Here is an 18,710-nt window from a genome sequence, read left to right on the forward strand (position 1 = left end):
CTGCAATATTGAATGGCACTGGTGTTCCAAGTAGTGACACCACTGTGCCCAGTACTCTGCCCCCAGTTTCATTCTAATTAGGGAGGACATTCATTTTGTCTCTTACTGTAAAAATACTACAGTATAGCCCTTTATCTTTGATTATTTACGTGAGTTTTTGGTGAAAGATAAATTGTCAGAAATGAAATTCCTGGGTCAGTGATTATACAATTTGAAATGTTGATAGGAATATCAGATACCTTTGCGAATGCTCGATCTGGATTTTTGCTGTTCCTCTTAACCAGATTGGGGATGCTGCTTTTGTCAGTGTGGGTTATTCTGATGGTTGTTATGTTTGGTGATTGTGTATTTTCTGGCTCTGGATAATGTACATATTTACCCTTTTCTTTTCCAGATATAGCAATGATGTAACTTCTCTGCCTTTTTTGCTGGAGATCCTTACAGTGTTACCTGAAGAAGTGCATAGTCGTTCCTTACGAATTGGAGCTAACAGGCGCACAGAAATTATAGAAGACTTGGCCTTCTACTCTAGTACAGTGGTATCTCTACTGGTAAGCATCAAGAATCAAATTGCTGCCGAAAGGCAGAAAGCCTGCTGGTTATTTTGTGGTCTGATGGCATAATTGTGTACATCAGAACAACCAGAGCGTTTTTCGTACTTCAGCCTTCACACATAACAATTCACATAGAAGATTTCTGTGAACAACAAGGTATTGGGAATGTCTGCCCACTAGCATCCAAGCAGTCCTGTAGCCTTGAGCATTCTTTAGTTTAGCTGAGACTGACCCTGTCTGTCTTCACATCCGATTCAGTAGGCTCAGTCCCCAAGGTTGCAGCCGTCTGCTCAGTTCTGCCTCCTGCCCACCCTAGCTCCTCTACTGCTGTACAGTCTTAAAGGCCATTCGCACACTCCATTTTGCTTTGCTTATTATACTTCTGACAGGCTATAAACCAGATGCCCATAATCCTCTCCTCAGATCGTATTGATTTGCAGAACTCAAAATTTCTGTTTACTTGTTTATTATAAAGGCTATCACAACATGCGCTGGTGAAGAGATGCGTTGTGGGTACCACCCTCCAGGAAGATTCATGTGTGTAGCTGTCTTCCCTCCCTCCCCCCGCCCAGTTTTTAGATTCACCTGAAAGACAGAATCAGAGAGAAAGAGATTGAGAGATCTTCCATGTATTGGTTCACCTCTCAAATGGCCACACGGTCCAGAGTTGGATCAGGAACTCTGTCACTAGTGCAGAGTCCTCTCTTTAAGGCAAATTGAAATTTTGATACTCAGGTGTTTGGAAGACTTTATCTGACCTTTGAACAATATCCCAACTCTACAGTAGCTAAAAGCAACTTCTCTTTTTGAAAGAATTAAATGTGATTAGGTATTTTTTTTAATGCCTTAGACGTTCCCCAGGCAATCAGTGTAAGATCCGTGAGATCACTTGGTCTGGCCCTGCCAAGACAACTGCAGGTGAGAGTCAAAATTCAGTAAATCTATAACAGGTTAATTCTTTTAAAGATTTACTTATTTTTGTTTGAAAGGCATATTTACAGAGAAGAGATGGAGAGAAAGATCTTCCATCCTCTTAAACTCCCCAAGTGACTGCAACAGCTGGAGCTGAGCCGATTCAAACTAGGAGCTTGTTCCAGGTCTCCCACACAGGACGGGTGCAGGGTCCCAAGGCTTTGGGCCACCCTCGACTGCCTTGCTGGGCCACAAGCAGGGAGCTGGGTGGAAGTGGGGCAGCTGGGACACAAACTGGTGCCCGTTTGGATTCACAGCAGCACCTGTTAGGCGAGGACTTTAGCCACTAGGCTATCACACCAGGCCCTGTTTTACTAAACTATAATAATTTTTTTGGTTTGAAAAAGTGAAATGTTGTTAAGATTATGAATAGTTTAGTGTTAGAAATTCATTGCAAAATTATTCTTGTGAGTTAAATGTATGTCTTTATTTTCAGCAGATCATTTAGTTCAAATAATAGTATTTTTTTTTTAAAGATTTATTTTTTATTACAAAGTCAGATATACAGAGAGGAGGAGAGACAGAGAGGAAGATCTTCCGTCCGATGATTCAATCCCCAAGTGAGCCGCAACGGGCCGGTGCGCGCCAATCCGATGCCGGGAACCAGGAACCTCTTCCAGGTCTCCCATGTGGGTGCAGGGTCCCAATGCATTGGGCCGTCCTCGACTGCTTTCCCAGGCCAGAAGCAGAGAGCTAGATGGGAAGTGGAGCTGCCGGGATTAGAACCGGCGCCCATATGGGATCCCGGGGCGTTCAAGGCGAGGACTTTAGCCGCTAGGCCACGGTGCCGGGCCCAAAATAATAGTATTTTAAAATCTTCTTATTTTAATAAAAATTTTACTGGAAATGCAGATTTACAGAGAGGAGAGACAAAAATGTTTTCTGTCTGCTGCTTGACTCCCCAAATGGCTGTATAGCCAGAGCTGAGCTGACACAAAGCCAGGAACCCGGAACTTCTTTTGGGTCTCCTACATTGGATGCAGAGTTCCAAAGCTTTGGACCATCCTCTACTGCTCTCCCAGACCACAGCAGGGAGACGAACTGGTGTCCTATGGAATGCCAGCATGTTCAAGATGAGGATTTAGTCACTGAGCCATCGCATTGGGCCCTGTTTCAAATAATGGTATTGTAGAAAGTTAGAAAATAGGAATAAATCAAATATATTGAAAACATGTGGAGGTCATGCTGCTAATCATTGAGATATGTACTCTGGACATGTTTCCTTATTAACATATGTACAGTTTTCCTTTAAGCCAAATGAGATTGTACTCAAATCTTCCCTCCTTCATCCTGCGTTTTTGGGCATCTAGCTTTATCTTTCTATTTCAGTAAATTATTTCATCTAATAAGTATCCATACTGAATTCACATTTTTTCTATTGCTTTAAAAAGTCATTTCCAAAATAAAAACTAAATAAACAAAAAAGTGTCATCTCCAGGGTTTTCCAAATCCATATCAAGTCAGAACCTTTGCCTTATATCAGATTATTTTTTGAAATAAATTAGTTCTACTTTTTGTTAATTTTTAAGTTTATCTTTTCTATTTATTTAAAAGACAGAGGGAGAGGGGCCAGTGAGGTAGCCTAGTGGCTGAAGTCCTTGCCTTGTATGTGCTGGGATCCCATATTGATGCTGATTTAATTTCCTATTTTTCAAATGAGAATTTTAAAGAAAGCTCTCTCAGATGTTTTTCTTTTTAATTTTTTTCCTTCTAGATTTCTGTTTTTTTGGAGTGTGGACTCATGGACTTTGTTGATTCAGAGTTTCCACTGAAATCATTCTTTGCTCACTGGAAGCGAAGAAGTGCTTGGGAGCAACTTGCAAAGATGACTAACACTCATTACCTCTTTACCCCATGTCGGGAATCCTTGGTTCCTTTTGTGGTCAATCTGGATTCATTTAGAAAAGAAGGAACCCACAGTACTCTTAAAAACAGGATTGTTGAATGTAAACAGTTACTAACGATAACACGATTACAATAATGAAGGATTATCTAGGAAAAAGTAAAGAGAATCTAAAGAATATGGAAATAAGATAAGCATGAGGTCTAGACGTAGCCCTGTTCTCACAGCTTCCAGTGCAGAAAGCCCGTCTTCCTGGGGTGGAGGGGCAGGCCAGTGTGCAGAGAACTTGCTGCTGCCCGTGGGTGGGAGAGGATCACGAGTGCTGCTGGAGGCCCGGCAGTCCACCCTTAGGATGTCCTGTGTCTCCCTGGGCACTCCCCGCATTGCCTCGCTGTGGGACTATGGGGATTGCTGCTGGGCACTGCACACTGGGGACACTGGAGAAACCTACGTGTTGCCTCAGTATACTCATCTGTATACTGGTTGAGGATAATAATATCTGTTCGTATCATGAATATTAAATTAGTTAATATGTAAAGCTGTTACAATAGTGCCTGGCACCTAGTAAGAGTCATGATGGCTCTCTAGCTGATTTGTCAGTAAGATGCTTTTTTTTTTCTTGTAAAGATTTATTTATGTTTTTATTGGAAAGGCAGATGTACAGAGAGAAAGAGAAATATTTATGACCGCTGGTTCACTCCCCAGCTGGTGACAATGGCTGAAGCTAAGCTGATCCAAAGCCAGGAGCCAGGGTCTCAATTAAACCATTGTGGTGGACCTTTAGTGAGATACGTTTTTTGATGTTGTAGGATAGCATGGTCATGAAGAGAGCAAAGGGTAAGATTGAAGCACATTCATCATTCATGTGTTTTCTTCTGCGTTTGGGAAAGATGGATTTTACATTGAATGAGAGACAGAGATCTTCCATCCGCTGGTTCACTCCCAAATGACCACCATGACCAGAGCTAAGATAGTCCAAAGCCAGGAGCCAGGAACTCCATGTAGGTTTCCATTGTGGGTGGTGGGAACCTAAGTACTTGGGTCATCTTCTGATTGTTCCAGAATGCAATGCATGAGCAAGAAGGTAGATGCAACGTGCAGGTGAGATTCCATCCCAGCTACTATGATATAGGATGCCACAGCAAAGCATGTCGCTTAGCTATTGTTATTGTCATCATGATCATTGTTGTACATGCAACATGATTGTAAGAGTGATTTATTTAGAAAAATTAATACTATGTGTTTTAACTTCTTCCTTTTTGTTCAGATGACCTGTGTAGAAAAAGCTGGAACAGATGAGAAAATGCTCATGAAAGTCTTTCGCTGTTTGGGGAGTTGGTTTAACTTGGGAGTTTTGGACAGCAACTTCATGGCTAACAATAAATTGCTAGCACTCCTTTTTGAGGTTTTGGTAAGTAATGACTTATGTATTTCTTCCATCATCACTTGATCACTAACCATGAGACATTTTCTAATGTCTGTCATGAATAGTGAGAGACCAGCAGCATTCTCTTTCTGATGCCAAGGAGCAAGTTAGAGGATCAGTACAAAGTAAAAGAACAGTCTTATGATAAGTGATTTTCTTTTTTTTTAAAGATTTATTTATTTTTATTACAAAGTCAGATATACAGAGAGGAGGAGAGACAGAGAGGAAGATCTTCCGTCTGATGATTCACTCCCCAAGTGAGCCGCAACGACCAGTGCTGCGCCGATCCGAAGCTGGGAACCAGGAACCTCTTCCGGGTCTCCCATGCGGGTGCAGTGTCCCAATGCCTTTAGCCATGCTCTGCTGCCTTCCCAGGCCATAAGCAGGGAGCTACATGGGAAGTGGAACAGCCAAGACACAAATTGGCGCCCATATGGAATGTTGGTGCTACAACGTTGAGGATTAGCTAGTTCAGCCATCGTGTCCATCAAAATTGCCTCATCTTCACCCTAGAATCTTTAAGAAACTTTGTTTAGCCTTGATATTCTGAAATTTTGCAATTATTTGTTTAGGTGTAGGTCTTTGAGACATGTTCTGTTTGATTTTACGTGGTACTTAAATATTAGGGAAAAAATAGAAAAGATTTCCAGTGATTCAAATAGGGAGAAAAACACATGGCATTACATTTTCGTGTTTTTTTTTGTTGTTGTTGTTTGTTTGTTTTTAAGATTTGTTTATTTATTTGAAAGAGTTAAAGGGAGATGGAGAATGACAACTCTTCCAACTGCTGGTTCACTCCCCAAATGGCCCTGGTGGCCAGGAAGGAGCTAGGCAAAAGCCAAGCATTTGATCCTGGCTTTATTCCTTGTAGATCTTCTCACATGGGTGTCGGCCACTGTCTCCTGCTTTTCCCAGGCCACAATGGAGCTGGATCAGAAGCAGAGCAGCAAGGACACAGATTGACACCCATATGGGATGCCATTGTCATCATGACTTTACACAGCTTCATAATGTCATGGCTTCCTTTTTGAAAGACAATTATAAAATAAAAACATGGAAATGGAAATCTTAGGGCTGTGATTGAAATATAGAAAAGTTAATTTCCTTGGCAAATGTTCAAAAAGAATTGAGATGATTGACGGGTATTTGTCTTATAGAAGGCCATGACTGAGGCCGTTATACAGCTGAAGTGCATATTCAGAAAGAGGCTCTCTTTTCCCGTAACTTGGACTACATCTTGTAATGATCCTCCGTTCTGCTTCCCTGTCTCATAGCAGCAGGATAAGACTTCATCTAACCTGCACGAAGCTGCTTCCGACTGTGTGTGCTCAGCCCTCTATGCGATTGAAAATGTGGAGACAAACCTGCCATTAGCAATGCAGCTTTTCCAGGGAGTGCTCACATTGGAGACGGCCTATCACATGGCTGTGGCTCGAGAAGATTTAGACAAGTGAGTGTTTAATGCCGGAGCCCTGGGTTCACCTATAGATCTGTGTTATTCTTTGTTTTTGTTTTTTAAATGATTTGCTTGTCTGAAAGGCAGAATGGGCTAGAGAGAGATCTGTCTATTGGTTCAACCCTCAAAGGGTTGTAGCAACCAGGTCTGGACCAGGCTGAAGCCAGGTGCCAACAACCCCATCCTGTTCTCCCACTTGGGTGTCCGGGATCCAAGGACTCTAAAGACTTGGGCTGTCTTCCACTGCCATCCCAGGCACGTTCACAGGAAGCTGGATCAAAAGTAGAGTAGTTGGAACTCTGACTACCATCAGAAGTATTAGTCTAACACTGGCCTGCTAATTCACTTTGTTATGCATCTATCATTTGTGATTCTTAGTGATTCAGTGTAAATAGGAAAATGGTACCTCCCTAAGCTATTGTTCTATTTTCATCTGAATTTAAGAGTGGCGGATTGGATGCCAAAGGAGAGGTTGTAGAATTGCCAGTCATGCAAAAAACTGTTTTCCTGTTAAAAAGGGGTTAGGGGGCCCGGCGGCGTGGCCTAGCGGCTAAAGTCCTCGCCTTAAACGCCCCGGGATCCCATATGGGCACCGGTTCTAATCCCGGCAGCTCCACTTCCCATCCAGCTCCCTCCTTGTGGCCTGGGAAAGCAGTCGAGGACGGCCCAATGCTTTGGGACCCTGCACCCGGGTGGGAGACCCGGAAGAGGTTCCAGGTTCCCAACTTCGGATTGGCGCACACCGGTCGTTGCAGCTCACTTGGGGAGTGAAACATCGGGTGGAAGATCTTCCTCTCTGTCTCTCCTCCTCTCTGTATATCTGACTTTGTAATAAACTGAATAAATCTTAAAAATGGGGGGGGGGGTTAGGACCTTTTTAAGGATTGCTTAATGAACGTTTTTAACCAAGTGTTTTAGTAATGACTTTGAAATACTGTAGACTCACGTGCTGTGAGAGTATGCCATCAGGTAGGTGTTTGTCATGGAGACTGTAATATAGCCAAGGAGGTCGTTGCTCGATGTCCCTTTGACTGAGGGGCCTTTCATCTGTTTAGTGAACTGTGCCTGTTAATGTGTTTATATGATATCCAGATTCTGACGTGGTGTTCTCATTCCTTTTTCTTCTACAGAGTTCTGAATTACTGCCGTATTTTCACTGAACTGTGTGAAACTTTTCTTGAAAAAATTGTTTGTACTCCAGGCCAGGGTCTTGGGGACCTGCGAACTCTGGAACTGCTTCTTATCTGTGCAGGGCATCCTCAGTATGAGGTAGTGTGTGTACTGTCCTAATGTCGTAATGCTCAAGTGGTGTATTGTGTTTTTTCTACATCTCATTGCCTCTTGCTTCACTTTTGATGTTGGAGAAATTGCAGTCAGGGTTTTTAAGTGTGGGTGTATTTGACAGGCAGGGAGAGATCTAGAGCTGCAGCCAATCCAGGTGACCACATGGTGTAGGGACCTAGCTACTTGAAGCCCTCACTATTGCCGCCCATTGCATTCCTGCTTAGCAGGCAACTGCAGTTGGCAGCTTGAGCCGGGGATGAAGCCCAGCCACTCCTTTTGGAAAGCAGGCATCTTTAATCTGCTGTTCTGTTTGTCTTTTTGTTTTTTTTTTTTTTTTTTTTTTCTTTAACCTGGTTAGGTAGACTAACTGCCCTAACTTCCTCATGGAACCCTTTAGAAAACCTGACAGTGTTCTGCTGAGCCCCTTACTAGTGCCAGATGTTTTTCTACAGCTTTACAGCCAAATCCATACCAAAACCTAATTATACCCCTACAAGTCTACCCCAGTTTTCTTCAAATGAGAGATGAGAAGGAGAGAAACATTTAAGAGTCTCCTTTATTTAAAAATCTTCTAAGACACCCAGTTAGGATTCCTAAGTATTTAAAAATCATTAAGTGCTCCCAAGTTGAACTTTTTATTCTTAAATAGCTGTATTGGCATTTGTATCTTTGATGGGAAAATGTGGTAGAGCCCTCTTAGTGTATCATGCTTAGTCTCAATAGTTCTGTGATTCTCAACTATTTTCACATAAAAGATAATGTTTGTTCTACATAATCTTATGATTTGGGAGAAGTATAGCAATGTACAGTAATATTTCTTTAAATAGTGCTAAATGGAAGATAGGTTGTGAGTAAATTCCTGGGCTTTTTCTCCCATTCCAGAAAGCAAGCAAGGGACCACTTCTGTGGCACAGTGGGATAAACATTACCTGCAGTGTTGGTATCTCAGACAGGCATTGGTTTGAGTTCTGGATGCTCCACTTCTGTTCCAGCTGCCTGCTAATGTGTCTGGGGAAGCAGTGGAGGATAGCCTAAGGGCATGCCCCTGCATCCACACAGAAGACCTGGGAGAGGCTCCTGGCTCCCAGCTTCTGGCTGGACCACTCCTGGCTGTTGCAGCTGTCTGGGGGGTGAACTAGCAGATGGGAGATCCTGTCTATTACTCTGCTTTTTAAGTGCAAAAGTAAAGCTTTAGAACAACCATGGACATGCGGCTGGCGCAATGATGTTCAGGGGATTACGGATGTCTGCCTGCTAAGAAGTGTTTTAACAGTAGACAGTTAATGAAATCATTTCCAGTTTTGAGGGAAAATTCTTTTTGTATTCTTTTTTTTTTTTTTTAGGGAAAATTCTTAAAAAGAGACTTCCACTTCTATATATTCTGTAAATTCAGAATCCATTGTGTTGTAGAAGTTTTCTCATAAGAAAACATGAAACCTAACGCCATTCATCCTGCCTGAAGTTTGGCACCTAACGTAGATACTTGGGTGGGGAGTAACATCCAGTAGAGGAAATGTGGCTTACTAACTGGTCGCTTTATGCTGTTTAAAAGCATTATCTGCTTCCCAATTGCTCTAGTAAATGTAAAACTGTTTTTTAATTCTATTTCTTTCCCATTGGAATAAACAATCTTTTGTCTTTATATCTACCAGGTAGTAGAGATTTCCTTTAACTTCTGGTACAGACTAGGGGAACATTTGTACAAAACTAACGACGAGATGATTCATGGCATCTTCAAAGCTTACATTCAGAGACTGCTTCATGCCTTGGCTCGACACTGCCAGCTGGAACCAGACCATGTAAGTTTACTTCTTCAGTCCTTAATTTCCTTCTCTATTCAGAACTGAAAAGTTAAAGAATAAAGCTAATGGGATGTGGATATATTCTCATTGTACAGCCGACAGCGAAGAAATCAATACCATCATAATGAGAAATACTAGGCCTATGTATGAAGAAATTCACTCCTAGGGAAGGCATTATGGCACAGTGGAGTATGGCACTGCTTGGGATCCCTGCATCTCCTTTCAGTTTCTGTGCTTCAAATCAAGCTTCTAAATGTTGAACTTGGGAGGCACTGGATAATGGCCCAAAACTTGGTTTCTGCACAGCATGTGAGGGACCCACTCATGATTGAGTTCTTAGATTCTGGCTCTAACTTGGCCCCATGGCATTTGGAGAATGAACCAGTAGATGGAAGATCTCAGTGTCTTCACCTCTCTGTCACTCTGCCTTTCAAATGAATAAAAATTTTGAAGGGTGGAATGACATAAAGAGAAAGAGCTCTTTGATCTGCTAGTTTGCTCCCAAGATGGCTGTAAAGGCCAGCTCTGTGCCATGCTGGAGCCAGGAGCCAGGAGCTTCACCCAAGTTTCACACATGGGTAGTAGGGCCTGGCACTTGGGCCATCTTCCATTGCTACTCAAAGACCATTAGCAGGGAGCTGGATTGGAAGTAGAGCAGTGGGGCACAAACTAGCACCCAAATGGGTGCAGAGCAGGTGTGTGTGTGTGTGTGTTTTAATAGATTTTTTTAATGGAAAGCGAGATATAGAGAGGAGAAGAGAGACAGAGAGGAAGATCTTCTGTGCACTGATTGATTTCCCAAGTGACCATAACAGTCAAGAACTGAGCCTATCTGAAGCCAGAAGCCAGGGACCCCTTCTGGGTCTCCCACATGGGTGTAGGGTCCCAAGGCTTTGGGCTGTCCTCGACTGCATTCCCAGGCCACAAGCAGGGAGCTGGATGGGAAGCGGGGCTGCCAGGATTAGAACTGGTGACAGGTATCAGTTTTGCCAACTACTCCACAACACCAGCCCCAACAAATAAAGAATAACTCCAGAGTTAGTAATTATTAATCTAGGATTTTTTTAAAAAAAATAATTCTTCTGAAGGTAAAATAGCTAGTTTTATGTGCAAAGCATTGTCTGTAAATGTAATATGAGACCCAGAGTTGTGTTGCATAGGAAGTTAAGATGCTGACTGTAGTGTTAACATCCCATGTGGGCATAGGTTTGAGTCCCAGATACTCCATTTTGGATCCACTCCTTGCTAATGGATGGCCTGCTAAGGCAATAGAGGCATGCCCAAGAGCTTCAGGCCTGCATTTATGTGAGACACCAAAAGAATCTCCTGACTCCCTGGCCATTCCAATCATTTCTCTTTGTAACTGTGCCTTTAAATAAAGATAAATAAAAACGATGAAAGCAGCATGTAATAGAAATTATCTCAATTGTTTAATGAAAAAAATCTCATGTATACGTGGCATGTGAAGTAATGTTATAATGAACAACCATTTACCTACCGCTTAAATTTTAACATTCATATTTTAATACACTTATTTTGTTAAACTCTAAAATTGTATTATTTGTGTGAAGTTTTTGGGATGGTTGGTTTTGAAGATCTAAAACCATAAAGCTTCAGACTTGTTCAAAGAACTGATCGATTCACAACTCTTAGTTTGCTGCTCCTCTTCACACACACACACACACACACACACACACACACACACACACACACAGCCCCGGAAGTCTCTCAAGGTCAAGGTGGAGGGTAGATTGTATCAATTTATGTACCTAACAGCTTGGGAGACTAGATCAATTGTGATTTAGGAAATTTTGGTTTTCTTTGCTTTTCTTTGATTTAGGAAGCTTTTGAGAGTTAGCTGTGTTTTTTATTTTTTATTCTTGACTTTGTAGAAGTTAACCTCTCTGTGAGTTTAAGAGAAATATTCTCTGATTTCAGGAGGGAGTTCCTGAGGAAACTGATGACTTTGGGGAGTTTCGGATGCGGGTATCAGACCTGGTGAAGGACTTGATTTTTCTGATTGGGTCTATGGAGTGTTTTGCTCAGGTAAGCCTATTTGGAGATTTTTGGTTGTTTCTTGATCACCTGTGTTCACTTCTGTGTCTTCTGTAAATGTTCCATCTTATTTCTTCAAAGACTTTGCTAAATGAAATAATAGATATGCAGGTGCCTAGCACACTGCCTGGCATATAGTAGCTATGTGCATTTAGTACCTCGTAAGCCAGTTACAGTCTAGATGATTCAGACATGGTCTGTGCTTTATAAAGAGCCAATAAGAGCCAGTCTGCTTGAATAGCAGGAATGGAACAGCACAGAAAACCGTGAAAGCTTCCAGGATACCTAGAGTGAATTTTTTAACTAATTGGGCAAAATAGGCCCATTTTCTTGCCTTACTAATTACATAGCAACTCTTAGTCACCTGAGATTTCCTTTGTCCAGATGGTTAGAGTATTGTGCAGTTTCATAGCAGAGTAGCGAAACATGGCACTGTGGTTTTCTGATAATTAGTAGCGTCTTATGTCACAAAGTTGCATTCATCACCATTCTCAGTTAACACATTAAGATAACTTCACAGATTTTTGTGTTACTGGGTCATTCTCTACTGAGTTCTGAAATAGTTGTTTGGATGCTTTGTCGTGGCAAATATGACTTAATCTAATTTTGCTTTCCTGTTTGTTTTAAAATCAACCATTTTGTATGTATCGGGGCATAATATGATCTAGGAAGTTTTAATAAACATCCAAGGTTTTTTTCTTCTGATGTATTAGACAAAACATGTTTATTGGCTCATCTATGAAGATTTGAGAGTCCTTTGAAAACACAGTCACACTGTTAGTCCCATAGGCAAATAACCTATTGGCTCATCCATGAGGATTTGAGAGCCCTTTGAAAACACACTCATACTGTTAGTCCCATAGGCAAATAACCTATTGGCTCATCCATGAGGATTTGAGAGTCCTTTGAAAACACAGTCACACTGTTAGTCCCATAGGCAAATAACCTATGTGCAGATTTTGACTCTTCCCTGACTGGTTGTATGGCCTTGAACAAATCCCTGAATCTCCCCATTTTCAAATTTAGAAGTCACCAGCATTTCCCAAATTGTGTTCTGTACAATATTACTCTCAGGAGATGTTCTTCAGCAAAATAAATGGGAAATTTTAAAGGTACCTAGGTTAATATTAGGAAATGATTTAAATAGTGCATTAAAGGCTCTGAAAAGTTAACAGCAAGAAAATTGCTTAGTTTTGTCATCCCTGAGCAGTATGTGTTATTTGACCCCAGCATTCTGATATAAACAAATACGTAGTCATATCTCCTAGAAGGACATGGCCTGGGGAATTGTGGACTGGGTCGTTCGGCTCAGCTGTGCTGCCATGACGGGTTTCTGAGCAGCTGCTTCTGTCCAGTTGGACTGTGTTGATGCAGGCCAGGGCTTCGAAGCGCAGATTTGCATTCTATCTCCATTCAAAGTGTATTTAGCAGTTGATATTAGGACCAGAGAAAGACACTTGTTAAAATCTTGGGGATCTAAATGGATTCGTTTTAAGATGTAAGTAATACTAGTTCTAGTTAGGAATGAACAATAATGTTTTTCCTAGCTCTGAGAAATACATAGATTTAGAAGCAAGGAATCAGATTTATTTTTAACTAACAGGATTTTTTTGTTTTGTTTGTTTTGGAATTGTTTTCCTTTTAATGGATCCATAATCCACCTCTTCTTCTCTAGTTGTATTCTACTCTGAAAGAAGGCAACCCACCCTGGGAGGTGACAGAAGCGGTTCTCTTTATCATGGCTGCTATAGCAAAGAGTGTTGATCCGTGAGTGTCTAATAAGTCTTTTGCTGGGAACTCTACATATCAAGAGAAAGGAACATTGCACTGTTTCTCCTCTGATATTGTATATGCTTGGAAATTCTTAGAACAACTTAGATCTGTCGTGTTGTCCTGTGTTCTGAATAGTAGGGTCTAATCCAGGGTAGTCGGTATTGTTGATGTCATGTTTTAAACCACATTTTCTAGAGTTAAATTACTTTTACTGTCAGTGCTTTTAATAGTGTGTTGATTTATTTTTCCAATTGAAGTCCCTCTGAAAGTTGTGATAAAAAATTTGGCAGACCAATAAATTGTCGGTACTTGCTTAAAAGCAAATGGAAAGGCATATGCTGCTTTAGTGGCCTTGGGTGAGTTTTCTACTATATTGAATTTATATCATTCTCTTTTTTTTTCAGAAAAAATCATGTGAATTGCAAGACATATGTAGCATTTTACGTAACATAGTAGAAAATCTGAATGGCAGTGATATTTATTGCCATTGAGAAAATTTTAATGATTCAAATTTGATTTCTCATTACTTGGTTTTAGAATTTGTGGCCACTGCTATGGCATAGCATGTAAAACTGCCGTCTGTAACATCTGTTCTTCTCCCTCTGTCTCTCTTTCCCTGTCTCTGTGTGACTCTTTGAAATAAATATATTTAAAGAAATTATATTGATGCCACAAATCCTTAAAGCAGTTTACTTTGTGCTGGGAGTCCGTGCGTTGGCGTCAGATGACTGTGTTTTGATCAGATACCTGCACTGGAGCTGTTTAGTGCTGTGATTGAGAGGTGGTTGGCAGAGAATTAGCAAAAGCATAGTGCATTTTTTGTAGCTGCCTGGTAGGGCCTATTCCATGAAACCTTCTGTTGTTTCTAAACCAGTAAATATCCAAGGAGACAAAATGGTTTTCTATTTGTTTGTTTGTTTTTTTGAGGAAGTCTGGTCCTTAATTTCATGTCCTTAGTGTAATAGCCATTTCAGTGTGTTTCAAATCCTACCTGAAGATGATTAAAATCATTAATATTCTTCTTTTTTTTTTTTTTAAGATTTATTTCTTTGTATTGGAAAGGCAGATATACAGAGAGGAGGAGAGATAGAGAGGAAGATCCTCCATCTGACGTTTCACTCCCCAAACAGCCACAATGGCTGGTGCTGAGCCGATCTGAAGCCAGGAGCCTGTTCCGGGTCTCCCATGCAGGTGCAGGGTCCCAAAGCTTTGGGCTGTCCTCGACTGCTTTTCCAGGCCACAAGCAGGGAGCTGGATGGGAAGTGGGGCCACTGGGATTAGAACCGGCACTCATATGGGACCCCAGTGCAGTTAAGGTGAGAACTTTAGCCACTAAACCATTGCACTGGGCCCTAAAATCATTAATATCCTAACTCCTACATGCATCCGTTTGGACAAAGATGGGTAGTTGTTTTTAGTAATTAACTTAGAGTTCCTGGAAAAGAAGAAGCGTAAGTGAAAGGAGATTTTATATATTTCTTTATTTGGATTTAAGCCAACTCATGTGATTCCAATTTGAGTGCATTAAAGGAGCTTTAATACACCTTATTCGTCAGTATGGTATGCTTTTGTCTAATATAGGGCATTATTTACATTTTAATCATCTTTCATTTCTGGATTAGTTTCTGCCACTTTGGAGGCATCCTCCACCCTGCTCAAAAGAACTTCACCAATACATTTGAGGTTTGAGAGAAAGTAAAGGCAGAGTATTTGGTCGATTTCCGTTTCATGTTTCAAATTAGGGACCTTTGACTAACTTGGGAGTTTATTTTCTTATTTATTCAGTTAATAAGCTAGCCCACTCATACTTTCCCGTTTGTAAGGTTTTCAGTGTTTGGCTGTAAGATGTCTTTTGGAGAATAAGAAAGAATAGAAAGTGGTCAATGGAAGTTACTCATTTAACTGTTCAGCAATATTTATTGAGTGCCCACTATGTGCCAGGCACTGTTCTACGTGCTGCAGATACAGGAATAAAATGAAAAGATTCTTTACAATATGACATTCATCCATAGTAAATGTTTGCTTCTCCAATTTGAAGATCATGTATTTGACATCCAGGTGTCTTTAGACACTTGACTGGCATTCGGGAGATTAAAGAGCAGTATGCATCTCCTGGAAACAATATTTTCATTTCTGTCATTTCCCCCTTTTTGAGAATTTGGAACACTTTCATACCCAGTGTTAAGTATTTATACCTGATGGTTATTTATTTATACAGAAGCCATTAGCCATGCTATGTACTACTGCAGCCTGTTATGTGGCCAGAACTTAGCTTTGAAAATGAGTAACTGTGAGTACCTGCCTTTTGTTTTCAGAGAGAACAATCCAACACTTGTGGAGGTTCTGGAAGGAGTTGTCCGTCTACCAGAGTCGGTCCATACGGCTGTGCGATATACCAGCATTGAGTTGGTGGGAGAAATGAGTGAAGTAGTTGATCGAAACCCTCAGTTCCTTGGTATGTGTTAACTCTCCCTTCTGCTGCTGCTTTTTCTCACTTATTTTTGGTCTAATCATCCTGTTTTCTCTTTTATGGATACGTAGAACATGGACACTAATAGGATATTCTATGTGGTATGTTGCTTAGTTGATAGAATATTATAATCTGCTCTGGGAGTGGACCTTTGAAATATTAAATTTTCGGATAAGGAAACAGTTCTCTTCTGTTACTCTGTTTAAACATGAACATCTGTCATGGTTAGTCTTTTTTTTTTTTTTTAGGTGTTATTTATTTTTATTTGAAAGGCAGATTTTATGGAAAGAAGATAGACAGACAAAAGATATTCCTATCTACTGGTTCATACCCCAGATGGCCGCTACTGCCAGAGCTGAGCTGATCCGAAGCCAGGAGCCTCCTCTGGATCTCCCACATGGGTGCAGGGCCTTAAGGACTAGGGCCAGCATCCGCAGCTTTCCCAGGCCACAAGCAGAGAATTGCTTTGGAAATGAAGCGGCAGGGACACCAGCTGGTTCCCATGTGGGGGTGCTGGTGCCATAGGGTAGAGGATTAACCTGTTGAGCCACCAGGGAGGGCCCCACCTGTTCCTCTGTTACAGACTCATTGCTTGAACTTAATCAGACTCTTCCATCGTTAGCTCTAACGCAGAAGCATCTCAGAAGCCAAAGCAAAGGAAATAATATTTTAAGCAGTGCTAAATGAATATTACATTGAACAACTAAGAATTACCATTAGATGCTAAATACACACAACTTGATATCGATGCCTGCTTTCTACAGTGGAGTACAGAACTTCAGTACTCAGCTTTCTGCCAATGCAGGCTGTGCAAGGCACTGAAGGTGGCTTGAATGAATGAATCTGACACGTGGGAGAACTGCATAGAGTTCCCCGCTCAAGGGTTTGACTTGAACCATCCTCAGCTGGTGGGTGAATGTAGTGGATGTCTGCCGGCCGGTTTCTAAAAGAAGCAGGAAAAACAAGTCGCATTGTAAAACATCTGGCTGCCCTTATTGATTTGCAAATAAATGAAGATCTTTTTGAAAATGAGATGAACTTATTCTAATCTATCGGTTTTTTAGCATTTGGTCCTTTTTTCCCATTTGAAAGACAGAGGGAGTGAGTGATTGATATTGTGTCTGCTGTTTTATTCCCTTAAAAGACAGGCTAGACTAGGCCAAAACCGAGAGATTTTTTTTTTTAGGTTAAAATTATACTGAGTTGTAAAAAAAAAAAAATTATACTGAGTTGTATATTGTTTTGCCCGTCAGTCTGGAGACAGATATACTGGCATTAGCCTACAAAACATTTTTTAAAATTTATTCAGCTTCTTTCATAGTTTGCTGTGATGATGTCTTTTTTAAATACTTGCACATTTTTAAAAATAAGATTTATTTATTTATTTATTTTTATTGGAAAGTCAGATTTACAGAGAGAATGAGAGGGAGAGAGAGCTTCCGTCTGCTGGTTCGCTCCCCAAGTAGCCTCAACTGCCAGAGCTGAGCCAATCTGAAACCAGGAGAGAAGAGCTTCTACTGGGTCTCCCACGTGGATGCAAGGTCCCAAGACTTTGGGCCGTCCTGGACTGCCTTCCCAGGCCACAATAGGGAGCTGGAGGAGAGCTGGGCTGCTGGGACATGAACTAGCGCCAATATGGGTTCCTGGCATGCAAGGCGAGGACTTTAGCCACTAGGCTACAGTGCCAGGCCTGTGAAAAATCTTTAACTATATTGCCTTTCATAGCATTTTTTTCCATAAGTAAAGAGAAAAAAATATCATTTTGGTAAGATTTATTGATTTGAGAATTACAGGGAGAAAGAGCGTTCTTCATTTGTTTTGCTCCTCAAAGGGCCTCAACGGCGTCGCTAAGCCACGCTAAAGAGCCAGGATCTTCATCTGGGTGTGTCATGTGTGTTGCAGGGACCCAAACCCTGAGGCCATCTTCCTCTGCTTTCCTCCTTCCATTAGCAGGGAGCAGCCAAGACGTGAACCAGAGCCCACATGGGGGTGCCAACTCTGCAGACAGAGGCTTCACCTACATTCCCATCTCCTTGATTTAAAGACCTTTGTAACTAAAGGTCAGTTTTAGGAAGCCATCACTCTTAATTGATGCAAGCTCGTTTACCAACTGATTTCATCTCTGAGTGGAATAGTAACCCTTGAGCCTTACACTCTGTCTTGTTTACCATATGTTAATAATTGAATGGACATGTACACGCTTTAAGTCACAGGTTTTTAAGCTGTTCTGTCAATATCCAGGGTAGGCTTCAAGGACCACTAGATTGCTGTGAGGGATGAAATGGAAGATAAATTAGGTGATATTCTGGGCCGCCTTTTATGGTGTCAGTGAGATCAGTTCTACTTTGATGTTTTTTATTTGATGTTTTTTCTGCGTATATTTCATTTTGACAATTCTTTTGCCAAAAGTGTGTAAACTTGTGCTATAACATGCTGGGAATTTCTCGTGAGTCTCGAACGAGTAATCTGTACCCGTTTTTCCTCCTAGACCCTGTTTTGGGCTATCTGATGAAAGGCCTGTGTGAAAAGCCCTTAGCTTCTGCTGCAGCGAAAGCAATTCATAACATTTGCTCTGTCTGCCGAGATCACATGGCTCAGCATTTCAATGGACTCCTGGAGATTGCCCGTTCCCTGGATTCCTTCATGTTGTCCCCGGAAGCTGCTGTGGGCTTGCTGAAAGGTACTTGCTTACTCTGTTAGTCAGTAACTGTCTCCTCTAGGCTGCTGCCTCGTGTCATCTTAACCGCAGTTGTATTCTGGCTTCTCAGTTATGTTGTCCATAGTAGTGGGGGAAATGACTTTTCCACTCAGCAGGCAGTGTGTTGACTGTATGTCCATGCACTCTTAGACTATTTTGAGGCTGGGTAATTAATTCATACAGCCTGCGTTATGTACTGCTCAGAGCAAGATTGTAAATGGAGATGGCATATTTGAATTAAATGAACCAAATGAAACATTGCCATATGCAAGAAATAAGTGGAAATTGAAAGGTAATGTGAGTGGAGCAAGGCCATAAGTAAAACCAGTATTCTGGTCCTTGGCATTACTGATTGGCTTGGGCCAAGTGATGGCTTA

General features: G+C 41.3%; 1 protein-coding gene across 2 annotated transcripts in view; it reads left to right on the top strand.

Annotated features, from left to right (window-relative positions):
- The window catches only part of TNPO3 (transportin 3), a 184,774-nt gene that overhangs the window by 27,173 nt on the left and 138,891 nt on the right, over positions 1 to 18,710 (top strand). For both annotated transcript variants that reach the window (XR_009244230.1, XM_058655037.1), the window contains exons 4-12: positions 395 to 551; positions 4,637 to 4,780; positions 6,070 to 6,245; positions 7,382 to 7,520; positions 9,188 to 9,334; positions 11,276 to 11,383; positions 13,068 to 13,159; positions 15,481 to 15,620; positions 18,124 to 18,315. Coding sequence is in view for 1 of the 2 variants with exons in the window: in XM_058655037.1 (XP_058511020.1) it covers positions 395 to 551; positions 4,637 to 4,780; positions 6,070 to 6,245; positions 7,382 to 7,520; positions 9,188 to 9,334; positions 11,276 to 11,383; positions 13,068 to 13,159; positions 15,481 to 15,620; positions 18,124 to 18,315 (1,295 nt within the window). In the remaining variant the exon portion in view is untranslated. The remainder of the gene's footprint in view (positions 1 to 394; positions 552 to 4,636; positions 4,781 to 6,069; positions 6,246 to 7,381; positions 7,521 to 9,187; positions 9,335 to 11,275; positions 11,384 to 13,067; positions 13,160 to 15,480; positions 15,621 to 18,123; positions 18,316 to 18,710) is intronic.

The sequence above is a fragment of the Ochotona princeps genome, chromosome 25 (genome assembly GCF_030435755.1).
Source record: "Ochotona princeps isolate mOchPri1 chromosome 25, mOchPri1.hap1, whole genome shotgun sequence".
Lineage (NCBI taxonomy): Eukaryota > Metazoa > Chordata > Mammalia > Lagomorpha > Ochotonidae > Ochotona > Ochotona princeps.